Source organism: Natrix helvetica (genome assembly GCF_964273705.1).
Source record: "Natrix helvetica genome assembly, chromosome: 1".
NCBI classification, from domain to species: domain Eukaryota; kingdom Metazoa; phylum Chordata; class Lepidosauria; order Squamata; family Natricidae; genus Natrix; species Natrix helvetica.
Genome location: NC_138548.1, coordinates 8,054,114 through 8,072,502, shown reverse-complemented (window position 1 = coordinate 8,072,502; position 18,389 = coordinate 8,054,114). Strand labels below are relative to the sequence as shown.

The following is an 18,389-nucleotide window of genomic DNA, read 5'->3' as shown; positions in this document are numbered from 1 at the left end:
TCACTTAACTGTCTTGCTTAGCAATGGAAACTTTGGACTCAATTGTGATTGTAAGTTGAGGACTACTGGTCCTCCCACAACTTCACTGTAAAAATGCAAGCCCCATTTTAAATTGTTAGGAAAAAAGATTGGGGAGAGCTCAACCCCCCAGTAACAAATTCAGTTACCCTTAGGAGAGAAGCAACCTAGAACTGAGGAGAAACTCCCTGACAGTGAGAACAATTAATCAGTGGAACAGCTTGCCTCCAGAAGTTGTGAATGCCCCAACACTGGAAGCCTTTAAGATGTTGGATATGGCTGAAATGGTATGGTGTTTCCGGCCTAAGCAGGGGGTTGGACTAGAAGACCTCCAAAGTCCCTTCCAACTGTGCTATTCTGTATAAGTTCAGAAGAGAAGGACCAGGGGTGACATCATAGTAATATTCCAGTATTTGAGGGATTGCAACAAAGAAGAATGGGTCAATCTATTCTCCAAAGCACCTGAAGGCAGGACAAGAAGCAACAGATGGAAACTAATCAAGAAGAGAAGCAGCCTGGAATTAAGGTGAAATTTCCAGACAGTGAGAACAATTAACAAGTGGAACAGCTTGCCTCCAGAGGTTGTAAATGCTCCAACACTGGAAGTTTATAAGAAGAGATTGGACCATCATTGGTCTGAAGTGGTGTACGGTTTCCTGCCTAAGCAGGGGGTTGGACTAGAAGACCTTCAAGGTCCCTTCCAACTCTGTTTTAATCCACCCAAGTCCACATAAACCTCTTTGGATTCATCGATATATGAAGCCAAGGATTGACTAAGGCAGTGTTTTTCAACCTTGGCAACTTGAAGATGTCCGGACTTCAACTCCCAGAATTCCCCAGCCAGCGAATGCTGGCTGGGGAATTCTGGGAGTTGAAGTCCGGACATCTTCAAGTTGCCAAGGTTGAAAAACACTGGACTAAGGTACGCACTGAAGGAAGCTAAGGGAGAGGAGCAGGCAGGGGACTATCAACCCAATGTTAAAAAGAAGAGAAACAGGCAGCTTTATGAAAGCTTTGATTTTCAGCTTCCTTATCCCGGCTAGCCAAAAAGAATGAATTTATCTCTGCTGCTAGTGCTTTGAGTAAAATCCAAGGCATGCCCACTCCAAATGCGACTAACCAGCTCTTCAGAGAACTGAGCTGCAGCAAATTCAAAATTTATCTGTGGGAAAAGACGATCAAAAGTAGAGAGGCATTACAGCTCCTATCACAGATAAAGTCCTGTACATCAATACTCTTCTATTAGGTTTCTTTATACATTCCTCTCTTTCTCCCAAACATTTCTCCCTCCCTTCATTTGGATTTACCTGCGGGAGGAGTATAAATCCAAAATACCAAAGAGGAAATCAAGACTGAGACAAATATCCTCAGAAGGAGGTGACAGAGAAAGGATGTCAAGAACCAAGGCGCCATTTACGACGACACTAAATTCACAGATCATTTGAGAGTGGAAGCCCATTTTTCTCATCACTGTAAATGTCACTGGATTGGAAATATATGGGAAAATGGGATTCTTATTTATTACGATACTAGGCAAGCAAGGTTTAAAATATTTAGCTTTGCAGACATTTTCGAGAATAAACAAATTTCTCATTAAGTTCTGTTGACTGAAGTGGAGGACACGCAAAGTTAACGTAACATAGAAAGGAAGGAAGGAAGGAAGGAAGGAAGGAAGGAAGGAAGGAAGGAAGGAAGGAAGGGAGGAGGGAGGGAGGGAAGGGGGAAGGAAGGATTTTCAAAATTCCCTCGCAAAAGTGGGAATACCTTTGAGCTAATTTATCTGCAAGCAAGGGAGTCCGCAGCTTACAACTATTCGCTTAGTTCAAAATTACAATGGCATTGAAAACAGGAACTTATGACCATTTTTCACAGTTACGACCTTTGGTAGCATCCCCATAATCACCTGATCAAAATTAGAATACTTGGCACTTGGCAACCTATTTATGACGGTTGCAGTGTCAAAGGAAAAGCCAGGTTCGCTTAACAACTGTGTTACTAGCTTACCAACTGCAATAAGTCACTTAACAAATGTGGCAAGGAAGGTTGTAAAATGGGTCAAAAACTCACTTAGCAACTGTCTTGCTTAGCAACAGGAATTTTGGGTTCAATTGTGGTCGTATGTCAAGGACTACCTACCTATACATACACAAATCTTATGCAATGATGGATAAATCTATAAGAAACATTGTATATGACATTAAAGACGTGTGGTGTAGGAAAGTGTTGTGTGTGCTTGGATACCGACAAGGCCGTCTGTTGGATGACAACCTGAATGGTTTTATAGCAACACAAGACTTTATGAGGAAAGAAGGCCAACGGATCTGAAAATTACAGTATCAGAGGGTAATCTTGGCAATGATGAAAAACTAAAGCCAGCAGATGAATTTGTAGAGTCGTGTTGGAGAACCTCTGGCAGAGGTGATAGGCAGTCCTCTCTGCAAGCACACGAGCCGTCGCCCCAGCTCAGCTCCATCGTGCATGCATGCGCGCCTTCCACCGGGCGGCTGATTTTTGGGTGTCTGATGCGCAAGGACCCCCTCCCCCCCTGGTCTGTTTTTGGTCCCAGGAGGCTGCAGGAAGGCCTACTAGGCCCAAAATGGGGGCCATGGGGGTGTTGCCTCCCCACAACCCTATTCTGACTAAGGCTTCTCAAGAGCATGAAGCAAACTCCTGGTTCCGACAAAAAACCCCTTTTATTAACTGACTGTGAATTCTGCTCCTTCACATCCAGCAAAGTCTTTCAAGGGAGGATTTACAGTCACAGACCTTCTCTGGCTTGGAGAGCTGCCATGCCAGATATCTGCAGAACTTGGCAAGGAGCCTCGGAGAGTCACGAACCAATTAAGCGAACTAATTGTCTCTCCTGCAAATTAAGGCTGGCCCACCTAAGCAAGTAGCACAGACTGGCTAACAATTTGCTTCCAGGTCCAGCTCAAGGTGATGGGTGTCACTTTTAAAGCCCTACGTGGCTTGGAGTCAGGTGATTTGAAGGACCGTCTCTTCACAGTTACATCTACCTGACCCACCAGAGCGGGGAGGCAGGAGATGTTATGGAGCCCCTGTCTTAAGGCGGTCTACCTGGCAGCACCAAGAAGGGCCTTCTCTGTGGTGGCTACCCATAGAACATCATCCCTATGGAGACAAGGTTGGAAATAAGATGTTATGGGTCCCCTGCCTTAAAGAGGTCCACTAGGCCAAGGTCACCAACCTTTCCGACCACAGGGACCACTAAATTCATAATTTTAAATTCCGCAGACCACTAATATGATCTGCCTAATGACCGGCTGGGTAGGCGTGGCTAGGTGGTCATGTGACTGGGTGGGCGTGGCCAACTCAATGTCACTCTCATCAAGGGGCGCCTCGCCAGCCCCTACTCCCCTCTCCCCTCCCAGCCACTCCTCGCCTCCCCACCTGGGCTCTTTAGTGCCTTAACAGGAAGCAGTTGCTGGAGCTAAGCAGCCACCATGAGAAAGATTTGGCAAAAATTGGATCCGACCAAGAAGGAGGCCCAGCAGAAGCACCTCACTGAGGACTAGGAGCATAGGCTTTCCAAGCAGAGGGAAGACCTGCAGGAGTGCAAGGCCAGGTACCGTCGCCTGGAAGCTCAGCGGGCTGAGATGGTCAGCCAGTTCCAGGCCATGATGCAGTCCCACTGGAACAACAGTTGGTGATCGCTGCACTAGGCAGCACCAAGAAGAAGGGCCTTCTCTGTGGCGGCTCCCTCCTGTAGAACATCAGCCCTGTGGAGATCAGATTGGAAATAAGATTATGGGTCCCCTGTCTTTAGGCCCCCTCTGCGGTGGCTCTCTCTCCCTCTGCAGGGAACATCAGCCCTGCAGAGATGATTGACCTCACCTTGATCATTGAAAGGACCTGAAGATATGGCTTTGCCAATGAGCCTGAGGACCCTAGGGTTATATACAGGCTATCAAGTGGTTGCTTGACTATGGGTAGTCCTTGAATTACAACAGTTCATTTAGTGACTGTTCCAAGTTACAATGGCACCAAAAAAAATGACTCAGGACCATTTCTCACACGACTGTTTCAGCGTCCTCACGGTCACGTGATTCAAATTTGGATGTGTGGCAACTGGTGTTGTGGCCTACCCGTGGCCAATGGAGCTGGCAGCAGATTCAGACAGTGAGGAGGTTGGGGAGGAACCTGGGATGGTCCTGGAGTCTGGAGAAGGCTCGGATGAGGGCTCTGTGTCGGAGGCAGAGAGGGGGCCAGGGCCGTCTGACAGTTATCAGCTGCCTTCAGAGTCAGACATCAGTGAGGCAGAAGAACAGCTGGAGCCTGTTCCCAGTGTGCGCATGCGCAGAGTGGCCAGACGAAGGGAGCAGCTAAAGAACAGGGGTTGACTTGGGAGTAAGGCCACAGGTGGACGATGAATGGCCCCTCCCAGAGGAAATAAAAGAGGAGCGAAAGGGGAGTGGAGTTTGCAGGAGACAATTAGTTCCCTTAATTGGTTCATGACTCTCCGAGGCTCCTGGCCAAGTTTTGCAGTTCTCGGCCTGGCAGCTCTCCAAGCCAGAGAAGGTCTGTGACCATAAATCCTCCCCTGAAAGACTTTGCTGGACGTGAATGAGCAGAATTCACAGTCAATTAATAAAAGGGGTTTTAACTGGGACAAGGAGTTGGCTTCCTGCTCTTGGGAAGCCTCGGTCAAAACAACTGGCTCATATTTATGGAAGTTGCAATGTCACGGGGGGTGTGGGGGGTGTGTGGGGGTGTCATGTGATCCCTTTTTGCGACCTTCCGGCAAGCAAAGTCAATGGGGAAGAAGCCAGACTCACTTAACAATTGCAGCGATTCATTTAATGATGGTGACAAGAAAGGGGGTAAAATGGGGCAGAATTCACTTAACAACTTTCTCGCTTAGCAACAGGAATTTTGGGCTCGATTGAGGTTGTCGGTCGAGGACTACCTGAGTTGTCACGAGGGTTGTGGAGGTTTATAGCTGGATTTGGGTTTTGTTAAGCCAAGTCACCATGATTGAGTTGGGCAGCCATACAAATGGTCTTAAAGGTATAGGTTCCCCACGCAAATAGGACTCTAGGGGGCCGTGCTCCTCTCTGTTTCAAAGCCAAAGAGCCAGCGCTGTCCGAGGACGTCATGACTAAATGCCAAAGAAGATGGAACACTGTTACCTTCCCACCAAAGGTGGTCCCTATTTTTCTACTTGCATTTTTACATGGTTTTGAACTGCCACAGTAGGTTGGAAGAAGCTGGGACAAATATACTTATTTTAGACAAGGTAGATGTAGAAAGAAATAGATTAGATGAAAGATAGAAAGACAGACAGACACGCAGATACATAGACAAAGATACACACAGACATATAGATAGATGTGGACATAGATAGATGATAGACAGACAGTCACATATGTAGACACAGATAGATGTAGATCAGACATAGGATTCAGCAGGTTCTGACCAGTTCTGGAGAACCGGTAGCGGAAATTTTGAATAGTTCAGAGAACCGGCAAATACCACCCCTGACTGGCCCACCCCCATCTATTCTTAGCCTCCCGAGTCCCAGGGAGGGAATAATGGGAACTCACTTCATTACGCGGTACTAGGGGTTCGAACCGCTGAACTGCCAACCTTTCTGATCGACAAGCTCTGTCTTAGCCACTGAGCCACCGCGTCCCTATAAATGTTCTTAGTAAATAATAAATTAACATTGCTTTTCCTCCACCGAAAAGGGTCAGGATTTACCAACCTTCTAAGCCTGCTTCTCTACGTTTGATTTTCAAGTGAATTCTGTGACGGAGTCAAAAAAGGGACCCTTTTGGGGGGCTTGATTTTCCTCCCATGTTGCAGCTGACCAAAATTGACTCACTGTAACGAATCCGGTGTCAGGGAAAAAAAAAAAGCAGCCCTACACAAAAGCCCCTAACGGAGAAAATTGAGCCTCCTTCTCATCGAAGGAATCTTATTTTCATATTCTTCCCTGCTGTGAAGGGTCCTCCTTTCAAGACTGCTTAATGCCATTGACTCAGAGGACACACACACAAAAACATCTTTTTTTATTTTTTTGGTATTTTAAGGAGAGTGGAAGGACAGGCTGAAAGGGAGGCATGGGAGACAAAGGGGGGGATTAGGCATATGAGACCACCATTCGGAAATGCTTTAGAGCATCGGGGACTAAAAGGGTTTTTCCTCCTCGACTCTTCCTGACAGCTTTAGTATGGAGACAGAATGATTTCTGGCTGTTTCTTTTTTCTTTTTTAAACAGCCATTCGATGTCCTTCATCTTCCAGTCTACTTTTAAATAAGGCAGCTGCTGAAAGCACTGCATTAGCCGTTGATTTGCTATCAGGTCAATGTAAGGTTTTTTTAATATATTAAATTATATGGCTCTAGACGCCACGAGAAAAATGACATCCATCTGTCAAGGCGTCATGATCAGATCCCTCCTTATTCCCCCCCCCCCATCATGGTGGGCAGATCCTGGATGGGATACCAGTTGCTCTCCAGATGCTTTTGGACTACAGGGCCCACTGGCTGGGCAGGATGGGCCTTACGCAGAGGTAAGGGCTGCCTTCAATTGAGAAGCAGCGTGGAGCCTTCCCTCTGGAGTGCTTTTCCCCAGAAAGGAATGAATGTTACAAAAAAAGAAGGGATATTTGCTATTTTTTAGGATTGGGTAACTTATTTATATGTATCCTGCTTTATTATTCTTTATAAATAATTCGAGGTATCAAACATACATAATAGCCTTTCCTTCTATTTTTGCCACAACGCTGTGAGATGAGTTGGGCTAAGGGAAGGGGACTGGCCCAAAGGCCCCCAACCAGCTTTCATGTCTAAAGTGGGACTAGAACTTACAGACTCCTGGTGATTGGCCCAAAGTCACCCAGCTGGCTTTCATGCTTAGCACAAGACTAGAACTCATCATTCGCACGAAGACCAGGTGGCCATTGCGCATGACAGAACCCGGAAGATAGCAGCTGGCCGCTGCGCATGCCAGTTCTCTTCTGGGTTCCGGCGGGTGCTCCAATTTCAGCCCTCGGTGGTGAAAGGGTTAACTATCACTGTTCTAGACCAACAATCAATCAGTAAACGATACCCCAATCAAGGAACTACCAACTCAGACAAACAATAGTAAATAGTAAACAGCAGCCTACTCAAGGAACCACCAAGAAAATCTTGCCACAACATTGAGAGGGCAACCATTAATATATAAACAAAGACTAAATCCCACTGCCTTCTAACACTGATGTTGTTACCTAGTTGGGTCATGAAGCGCCTCCAAGAAAACAACCAATCTCAGAGAGAGCACCTAGGACCCCACACTCCTCTTCTCTACAAACCCCACTCTCTCCTGGCATTGATGACATTACCTAGTTGGGTAATGAAAACATCTGCAAGAAAACCACCCAACTCAAGAGCATCAGGGAGCCCTCATTCAACTGAGCTATGAATGTTCTCTCTTTTTTTTAATAATAACAACTGCTGCGTTGAGCACATGTGTTTTGTCTCCCTCCTCTGCCCTTTTCCCCTTATTCTGCCATGTAAATATGTTCCTCCGACACTGACAATTAACCCATGGATGTAAGGTGAAATCAGAACGCAGGGCGACCCGAATGAGTTATGCAGGGGGAAAAAAACCCCACCTCTTGTAATCACAACGGTTTAATTCAGATGCCGGATCTCGTCCCGAGCCACCTGTACGAACAGCCTGCGCTGAGCCCTCCAAACCAGAGTCTCCCCGCATTCCATCTGCTCGCCCAGCTGGAGGCCTGGGGTTGAACCAAGCCGCCATTTGCATATCTGCAAAACTGGGATGGGAAGTTCATTATTCAGGTAGTTGAGTGAGCCCGAAAACTCTTGGTGCAGGATGTGCTTTTACATATATAGAGGTGTTTTTTTTCCCACCCTCCCAAGCATAAGGCTTGGTTTACAATAACAAAGTCAAGATGTAGAAATGTGTACCTGGAGATACAGTTATATTTAGCAACACATTTCGGTCTCATTGCCCAAGCTTGAAACTTAGTTCTCAATGAGATGAGGGTGAGAGGAGAGAGATAGCAATAGCGCTTCTTCTTCTATACTGCTTCAAAGTGCTTTACAGTCCTCTCTTCAGTGGTTTACAAAAGCAGGCTTTTGCCTCCAACAACCTGGCTCCTCATTTTGCCAATCTCAGAAGGATGGAAGACTGCATCAACCTTGAGGCGACCCTCCCCAGCCCCGCCTCGCCTCTCCACCTGGGCTCCTTAGGACCCAACAGGAAGCAGTTGTTGGAGCTAAGCAGCCCCCATTGAGAAAGAGTTGGCAAAACAGCTCAGTTCAAATTGGATCTGGCCGAGAAGGAGGCTCAGCAGAAGCACCTCACTGAGGACTAGGAGCATAGGCTTTCCAAGCAGAGGAAAGACCTGTGGGAGTGCAAGGCCAGGTAACGGCCCCTGGAGGCTCAGTGGGCTGAGATGGTCAGCCAGTTCCAGGCCATGATGCAGTCCCACTGGAACGAGGCCCTCCGGCTCTTCCCCACCAGCGGTGCTTCCCTCCAGCCTTCGCCCAAAGCCCCCCACCAGGAGGCTGAAGCAGACCCCAAGTTGGAATTTCTGTCCCCCTCCGACCCACACAAAAAGACCCCAAAGGGGGGAGACTCCCTACAGCAACACAAGCGTTCACTGCACGTATCCTTCCCTGATTTAGTGCAATATAAAAAATGGTTCTGCGCACCACCAGTTGGGTAACTGGCTGATTTATAAACCACAGCCCGTAGCGGGGGGGGGGGGGGGGGAGGAGAAGGGATGGTTTTGTGGGAGGGGTAAGCAGATGTGTATGCACATGTGTGGATTACCTGTTGCTCAGGTGAGTGGCGCTGTGAGCGCCTTGACACTTGTGCAAGTGAAGCCCCGAGAGCCTGTAAGAGGGGGGCCATGAGCACCCACAATACTCACACAGTCCGGTTGCGAATAGCCTGTGGCCCACAGGTGGGGACCCCTGATTTAAACCATGGCTCTCCAACCTTGGAAACTTTTAAGACTTGTGGACCTCAACTTGCAAGGTTCTGAGCTCATGTGATCACCAACTGCAACCTTCCAGCCAGCTTCCAACAAACCGTCAATGGGGGAACCACGTGATTCGGTGAACAGCCATGCAATTTACTGAACAACCCTGGTAAAAAGGTTGTCAAGCCGGGTGCAATCACACAACGTCTCGCTTCACAACCAAACCGCTTAACATCAAATATTCCGGTCCCTAATATGGGCGTAAGTCGAGGACTACTGTAGTGGTCCCTGTTTCTATTGCAGCCTGACCCCGGTGTCCCAGAATCTTCTTTTTCTTTCCTGCTCCTCCTCCCTTGGAGAGGGCAACGTTGGAAGGCTGGGCAGAAGGGTTCCTGCAAACAGCCTGGGTACCTACCCGGTCAAAAGGGATGCTGTATTTTTTCAAGATGGACGGTGAAATGAGGGTCATCTTGTGTCGCAGGAAGGCGTCGCATCCTTGAGAACTCCCAGGAAAAAATCCTACAAAAGGAGAAGGGGGGCAGGGGGGGGAAACAAGAGTTAAGGATCACCAGGTCTCAAGAAATACCTGCAATCTCCTAGAGCAACAAAAATGAAGTTGCGAATAATCTCAAAGGTTATCGGGTAGGCAAGGAACACATTTTAAACATTGGCACAAACAAGCTGTGAAAAAGGGGCATCACAAAGAGGTTCCTAGATCAGACGGGGCCTTGCCCGCTTCAGACAAGCATTTCACTCTCTCTAAACTGAAGGCAAGATGACTAAGAGGCCAAATTAACTATTCATTTCTAAATTTTTATATGTACTGTTTTTATATTTTAACATTTTATTGAGGACTGCCCGGAATCCCACTTTAAGGAGATGGGCGCTTCAGAAATGTAATAAAGAAGCCAAAAAGCAAATGCACATACATGCATGCATGCATGCATACATACATACATACATACATGCATACGAGGTAAGCAGAGGTGGTATTCTGCCGGTTTGCCCCGATTCAGGTGAACCGTTTGCGGCGGGAGGCTCTGTCCTCCTGCCCAGATGTCATCATGGACACTCTGCGCATGCGCAGAAGTGCTACGAGCAAAGTGAGCGCACACGTGCGCTCCCAGTAGCAAAGGTAAGAGAAAACCATTACTGGTGGTAAGGATAAAGTCAGCAGGCAGAGCCCACCAGTGAGTGCAAGGGATCCATATAGCTCTGCTTGGGGCATCACCAAGGATAGGAAAACCTGTTGCACACAGATGAGTCCACCCTTGGCCACATGTACAGAAACAGCCCATGATACTTCTCTCAAAAGTAGAAAGGGTTGGAAACTGGGAGAGTGATTAACCTTCTTGGCCAGGAAGATTAGGTTATCAAAGAAGAGGCGACAATCGTTTTTTTAAACAAAATGTCAAGGTTCCAAGTCATACATCCCCTGGTGACGCTAGCTGGCTTCCTGTAGCCCTGTAGATTTTCTAAATGTTTACACCCAAGCAGAGAGATTAAACATCTTATAAAACTGTGTGCATACATATGAAAGAGACAGAGGGAGGGGGGGGAGATGGAGAGGGGAGGAGAAAGAGAAATAGAGAAGCAAAGAGGGGACAGAGGGGGAGAAAGAGAGGGTGAAAAAGAGGGAGAGGGGAAGAGGGAGAAAGAGAAAGAAAGGGAGAATCAGAGAGGGAGAGAGGGAGAGAGGGGAGGAGAGGAGGACAGAGGGAAAGAGAAAACAAAAATATATCTCTCTGTCATTTACACTCACATACACACACACCTGCAAAGACTGGGCTTTACACTTATACAGTAGCCTTCAGCATCCAGGACTAATAAAAAAGGATGAAAACTCTGCTCTTGCCTATTGCTAGTGTCACACTAATAAAGTAACAAGCAGAAAGTGTGTATTTCTCTCCCCTGCACACAACCTGTCCATGCCCACCGATGCAGGTAAAAGGAAAGCTTCATTTGGTTTATCAGCATCAAAAACAATTCTTTTCCTTCGGAAAACAGTACCGGGACTTTATTTAGGAAGCTTGCAGTGTCCCTTCGGGGTGAAGTGATCCCCTTTTGCGACCTTCTGACAAGCAGTCAATGGGGAAGCCTGATTCACTTAACAACCGAGTTGTCTTAACTGCAGTGGTTGTCTATGGAGATTCTCAGCCATCCAGCTCACGGTTGTGCTTTTAAAAAAAAAAATTGAATGACTCTCTAAAACAGGGGTGTCCAAACTTGGGAACTTTAAGACTTGTGGACTTCAACTCCCAGCTGGCTGGGGAATTCTGGGAGTTGAAGTCCACAAGTCTTAAAGTTCCCAAGTTTGGACACCCCTGCTCTAAAAGGATGCAAATGTCTGCAAGGAATATAAATCCTTCCATTTCCCTTCATTCCGTCAGAGCCGAAGAAGCTTCTTGGATGGGAAGCGAAACGTCTTCAAAGACAAACCAGAAAGTCCAGTTGCCTCTTGAGAAAAAAAAAAACACTTTTGGGAGATGCTGCAGTGGTTCACTTAGCAACGGTGGGGCAAATGGAGCAAAGCTCACTGAAGAATCGTTTTGCTTATCAACAGAAATGTTGGGATCCATTGTGGTCGTAAGTCAAGGACTCCCCTGCACGCAATTTTGGCAACACAGAAATGCCGTTTGCCACACTTGGCAGCTCTTTTAAGTTACACATGTACCTCTAAATTGAATCTATTATAAATTGAGCTCCACAGCAGGGAAGCTTTGTACCACACCGCAGATAAAAAGGGGGGGGGGGACGTTTGCTTGGCTTTCTGATTTTAGCTTTATACGCCTTAGGGCAGCCTGTGGACCGAAACGCAAGTGCGACGTTGGACTATTTTAATAAGCCCCTATAATGAAATAAAAAGTGCTTAATAAAAGCCAGTGCAAGCGTATGTTTTTTAAATGTGTTAAAGGCACTCCGTTCATCGTGCAAGGTACGGGTTGAAACCTGGACCCTTCTTGGAAATATATGTATATATATATTTTCTTGCTCAATCAAGCAAACACCTTCTGCCAACATTTTGATGATTACGGCAGCCGTGTGCCATGCAAATGAATTACAAGAAGCCGAACAAGGGAGTTTCACTGCAGCGGCCCTGGTATTATTTGTTCGCTAGCCTTCTCCGTTTGTTGAAGTCTATGGAAATGAAATGCTTTTCACCCTGATGATAAGGCAGGCAAGCAGCCCAAACCCGGCCTTAGCTCTTCATGCTGAACGCAGAAAAGGATTTTTTTTAAAAAAAAAAAAATCTATTGTGCAGGACACAACAAATTCGCTTTGACTCGCGCAATCCTAGAGTTGGGAAACTGGCTATTATTAAAGGGAGGGCTTCCCTTTGGCCCTCGCCCTTGACTCAGCCAAGAAGGGAAAACAGTCAAAGGTTTTATCGTCCCCACCGTTCTCTCCTTCCTGAAACAACCGCCTCAACAAACCTACAAATGGATCGCAAATGCTAGAACTGTGATGGCAAACCTATGGCACGCGTGTCACAGGTGGCACACAGAGCCCTCTTTGTGTGCATGGCCAGCTGGTCTTCGCAGGCACTGAAGCACTGGTAAATGGCCCGAAAAACAGCCAAAAACGGCCGTTTTTGACCCCAAAACCAGCCCAAAATAGCCTGAAAAACAGCCCAGAAAACTGCCTGAAAACAGCCCGAAAGGCAGCCAAAGGTTCTCAGGAAACAGGCACGCACTCACTGGCCAGTTGGTCTTCGGGTTTCCGGCACTTTGGTGCTCACACATGAACGTATGTTCCAGTTTGGGCATTCGATGCTGAAAAGGTTTGCCATCCCTGTGCTAGAAGATTCTCCCACTTGGATTCTTCAGCAAGAGACTCTGTAGAGGCCACGAGCCTTTTGAGAGGACTCTGGATCCTCTCTGCAGATCATTTTCATAGAATCACAGGGCTGGAAGGGGTCCAGAGGTCTTCTAGTCCAACCCTCAAGGCAGGAACCTTTATACCACCCCAAACAAAAGAGTTGCCCGATCTTTTCTTGAAAACCTCCAGCTTCTGGAGACGAGTCCTTCCACTGGTTTTAAGTTCTCCCCGTCAGGGAATTTCTCCTTTGCTCTCGGTTGCTTCTCTCTCTTGATTAGTTTCCATCCATTGCTTCTTGTCCTGCCCTCAAGGGCTTTGGAGAATAGCTTGATCTCCTCTTCTCTGTGACAGCTCCTCAAATATAGGTAGTCCACCATATGACCACAATTGAGGCCAAACTTCATGCTGCTCAGTGAGAAATTGGTTAAGTGAGTTTTTCTTGCCGCATTTGTTAAGTGAATCACTGCCGCTGTTCTATGAGTGACACGGTTGTTAAGGGAATCCGGGATTTCCTTGCTGACTTTGCTTGTCAGAAAGTCACAACAGGGGATCACGTGACTCAGCGACACGCCAACCTTCCTAGATGTGAGCCAGTTGTCAAGCATCTGACTGTGATTCACGTGACCATGGCGATGCTGCAACGGTCCTAAGGGTGAAAAATGGTCGTAAGTCACTTTTCCCCAGTGTTGTCGTAACTTTGAACGGTCACTAAATGAAGCATTGTTAGTCAATGACTACCTGTAGGGGAAGACTGCAACCAGTGTCCTTCTCTTCATTAAGACTAGAGCAGGGGTCAGCAAATTGCAGCTCTGGAGCCGCATGTGGCTCTTTCCTCCCTTTGCGGCTCCATCACCGGTCAGCACCACAATTTTGAGAGGAGCTTCCGGTGGCCAGATGGTGTGGGGGGGGGGAAGCACAGTGTGCCAGGAGAAGACTCTATGGCAAGGGGAGGGTTTTCCAGTTGCTTTCGGTTATGACAGGTAGAGGAAAAAGGACGCCGCACTAGGAGGAGAGTCTATGGTGGGGGAACTGAACTTCCGGTCAGCTCCAGAATTGAACAGGGGGCTCCCAGTGTTTTCTTTTCTGTGGGAAACGGGTCCAAATGGCTCTTTGAGTGTTTAAAGTTTAAAGTTGCCGACCCCTGGACTAGAGTCACTAGACATACCCAGTTTCTACAACTTTTTCATTGAATCTTCTACCCTCCAGGTCTTTAAAGGTTATGGGGGCTTTTCTTCGCACTCTTTCGAGGGCAGTGATGGCTATTCTTTTTGTCATCGTGTGCTGAAAGCGGGCGTGCACACACACATAATGCAATATGCCGACCCCCCCCCCCGCATATGCATGACCCAACACCCCCACTATGCACCCCGCCTCTCCTTTGCCCATTTTTTGGTTTCCAAATTGGTGCAGGTGGTCTTCCAGGCCCAAAATGGGGCAAACCTGAAAGCCAATGGGACTACCGGTGGGGGGGGGCGCGTTCCCCCCCATGCCCCGTTTTTGCCCTGGAATGCCTCCTGCACCAACCTGGAAGCCAAAACAGGGTGTGTGGCCACTGTGTGAGCCCCCAAAATACAATGCGAGCGTCCCTCCCGCATGCGCCCTCGTGGCCCAAAGACCAGCCGGCCGGTGGGAGGTGTGCGCGCATGGTAGGCTGGGATGATGGCTGCTGTGAAAGCTCCGTGTGCCACCTGTTCGCCATCACGGTTCTAGGGTCTCCACATCAAACTCTGCTAGATCAGAAGATAGCAAAGATGGTCCATCACTCTGATCCGGCAGGAACGTTCTTGTATTTTTTGTGGGGTATGATGACAGACCCCCAATACTGTTGGCACTGTTGTCGTAGGAGAGCTGTGTTAATCCATGGTGACAAACGTTATTAGACGTATCTTGGGCGGGAAGGGACTCGCGTAAGTTAAAAACATCAGAAAGAGAAGAAGAAGCCTTTTTGAAGGCACGGTCTGCGCGCCCCACTACAGAGCTCAGTGCTCCCAAAAGCTTTTGCCTTTCAATCCAACCTCTTAAGTCAGAAAAGGTGTTACTGGATTCTTGATTTTTAATCTGGTATGTCAATCTTATCACTCCATGTGCTACAGCCCCGTTGCATTCAGCGTGCAATCTGGCCCTTTTTTCTGCCTCTTCTAATCAGATGCTTTGCTGGCTTCACTTTTCCAAAGAGGAACGGCATGTTCCACATCTTTAAAAGATTATTTTATCCTTCTTTTCAGTGCTTCCTCCTCCTTGTGGGCGATGCTCTGTAGCGGGGTGTGCAAACAGTGGCTTCCGAAAAGCCCAACAGCCCAACGGAGCTTGCTTCTTCTTCTGATGTTTTTTTAACGCTTGTTCAACCCCCCCAGATTCTCCCCTATCGAAGTGGACGGTCACGGAAACTAAAGAAATGAGAAAACATGTGGCTGAACATCAGGAAGAAGACAGGCATCGCCTTACAGATTCACCTTGTGCAAAGGAAGGGAAAACAACCCTGCCCGTTATATGAATTTTATTGCTGTTGATCTTATCAATCAGGAAAATTTTGATCTATTCCCCAAGGACCCTACAATGTGAGGGTTTAATGTGGAGACTGGGTCTACTTTTCTGTCATTTCTTTTTTAAAAAAAAAATTAAAAGGAATTCCATAATAGCATTCTAGGTTCTTCTAGTTGTTGTGGAACAGGTGTTCTTGACATATCTGCATTCTTGCTTCCCCCCTCCCCCCTTTTTAATCTCTTCACTTTAAATGATTATGCAGCATTGACCGGGACTGTTAGAGGTGAGAGAATTATAGGCCGAGGCTCCTGTAAAGGACCCGCTGGGGAATGTTTTCTTTAATAGGATTTTCCTTCCCACTCAAAAATATTATAAATAAAAAAAGCAGGGTCTCATCAGATCCCATGTCAAAGTAAAGCTAACGCCAAGGCAGAATTAACCCATTTGGAATTCAAGTGGCTGCTGGAGAGACATACTGACTTTTGGACCAGGTGTTCAAGCTAGTACAGAGCAGCGTAGACAGGTGATTTAAAAAAGGAGAAGGAAGGATCCATTTTATTTGGAGGTGGAGGGGGGAAAGCTTACAGATGGGCTCTATCCAACAAAATGGATTTTGAATATGGAAAAAAAGCAAAGTTTTGCATTTAGGCAGGAAAAAATCAAAGGACAGGTGAGACCTGGCTCAAAAACAGTAACTGTGAGAGGGGCCTTAAGAGTTTTAGTGGATGATCGCTTGAATATGAGCCACCGCCAAAAAAGCAGATACGATCCTGGGTTGTTATAAACAGAGGTATAGAATCAAGATCATGTGAAGTATTAGAGGCGCTTTATGAAACCCTAGTAAGGTCACACCTGGAATAACTGCATCCAGTTTTGGTCACCACATTACACAAAAGATGTTGAGACTTTGGAAAAAGTTCAGAGAAGAGCAACTAAGATGATCAAAGGCCAGGAGACGAAAAGATATAACGAACAGCTGCAGGTTTTAGGTTTGGCTAATCTAAAGAAAAGAAGAATTAGGGGTGACATCACAACAGTGGTCCAGTATTTGAGGGGCTGCCACAAAGAAGAGGGGGTCAAATTATTTTCCAAAGCACCAGATGGCAGGATAAGAAACAATGGTTGGAAATCAATCAAGGAGAGAGGCAACCTGGAATTAAGGAGAAACTTCCTAACATTGAGGATTAAGAGATTAACAGAGTTGGAAGGGACCTTGTAGGTCATCTAGTCCAACCCCTGCCCAAGTAGGAGACCCTACACCAGGGGTGTCCAAACTTGGGAACTTTAAGACTTGTGGACTTCAACTCCCAGAATTCCCCAGCCAGCCATGCTGGCTGGGGAATTCTGGGAGTTGAAGTCCACAAGTCTTAAAGTTCCCAAGTTTGGACACCCCTGCCCTACACCATTTCTGACAAATGGCAGTCAAAACTGGATGCAGTATTCTAGGTGAGGTTTAAGGCCTTATAGAGTGGTGTTAGTACCTCACTTGATCTTGATTGTATCCCTCTGTTAATACAATTTAGGATTGCATTAGCTTTTTTGGCTGCCGCTGCACACTGCTGGCTCATATTTAGCTGGTTGTCCACTAAGACTCCAAGATCCCTTTCACAATCACCGCTATTAAGCCTGGCCTAACCTAGTCTAGATGTGTACTTTTGGACAATTGACCGGTGGAACAGCTTGCCTCCAGAAATTATGGGTGCTTCCTCACTGGAGGCTTTCAAAAGGAGACTGGACACTCATTTATCTGAAATGGTGTAGGGTCTCCTGCTTGAGCAGGAGGCTAGACTAGAAGACCCCCAAAGTCCCTTCCAGCTCTATTCTATTCTAAATGTTTTCTTTTTTAAAGTAGCCTGCGTTGTGAGATCACTTCTCTGATCTTAAGATTCTTCCTTCTTTTCTTTTTCTTTTTAAAGCTTTTTAGGAAACGGCTGTTCTTCATGCAGCCACTCCCTACGCACTGGTCTATTGCTAAGTGATCAAGACCACAGTCCTCAATTTAGAATAATTCATTTAATGACCATCTGAAGCTACAACAGCACTGAAAAAAGTGCTGACCTATGGCCAGTCCTCACGCTTACGGCCATCACAGCATCCCTACGTTCATGTGATTAAAATTAAAAAGGTGCTTGGCAACTGGCAGGAGTTTTTTTTGGGGGGGGATTGCAGCATCTTGGGGTCATGTGATTATCATCTGCAATGTACCCAGATGGCTTCTGACAATGGGGGAAAGCTGGATTCATTTAATGATTGCATGATTCACCTAACAACTGCAGTGATTTTCTTTATAGTCGTAACAAAAAGGTTGTAAAAATCAGGCATGACTCATTTAATAACCACCCTACTTAGCAATACTGGTCTCACTTTTGGTCATAAGTTGAGAGCTGCCTGGAGTCCAGAAAAATGGGAGATTTCTGTTTGAGGAATTTAAAGAAAAGAAGGACTAGGGGTGACATGATAGCAGTCTTCCAATATTTGAGGGGCTGCCACAAAGAAGAGGGGGCCAACCTGTTCTCCAAGGCACCTGAAGACAGGACAAGAAGCAACCGATGGAAACTTATCAAGGAGAGTTTCAACCTGGAATTAAGGAGACACTTCCTAACAGTGAGAACAATTAAGCAGTGGAACTACTTGCCTCCAGAAGTTGGAAATGTTCCAACATTGGAAGTTTTCAAGAAGAGACTGGACAACCATTTGTCTAAAGTGGTTTAGGGTTTCCTGCCTGAGCAGGAGGTTGGACTAGAAGACCTCCAAGGTCCCTTCCAGCTGTTATTCTGATAAAAGTAGGGTGAGGAATGGACATGGAGGGGAAAGGGGAAGAAAGCTTACAAAAATAAAATATAATTCCAAGCCTCGAACAACAAAACATTAATCGATGCTACGTGATAAGAGGGTTGTGGTGTTTTTTTTTTAAGTGCAAAGAATTACTGGCTTCTGGCAACTTTTTTCTCCCTGTACTAAAAGCATTTCAATTAGACTTACGAGTGCCTGCCACCCAGCTCACCGTCCTTCTCTGCAGTTCCTCTTTTTAATGCACAGTTTAAGTGGCTCTCATTAAAGCTCCTAATAAAGGAGCGCATTTTAAGTGATTAGCACCAATAACGT

The 18,389-nt window shown here is 46.6% G+C and overlaps 1 protein-coding gene across 2 annotated transcripts in view; it reads right to left on the bottom strand.

Annotated features, from left to right (window-relative positions):
- The window catches only part of KDM4B (lysine demethylase 4B), a 250,925-nt gene that overhangs the window by 117,510 nt on the left and 115,026 nt on the right, over positions 1-18,389 (bottom strand). For both annotated transcript variants that reach the window (XM_081941246.1, XM_081941247.1), the window contains exon 8: positions 9,397-9,500. In XM_081941246.1, the coding sequence (XP_081797372.1) occupies positions 9,397-9,500 (104 nt within the window). The remainder of the gene's footprint in view (positions 1-9,396; positions 9,501-18,389) is intronic.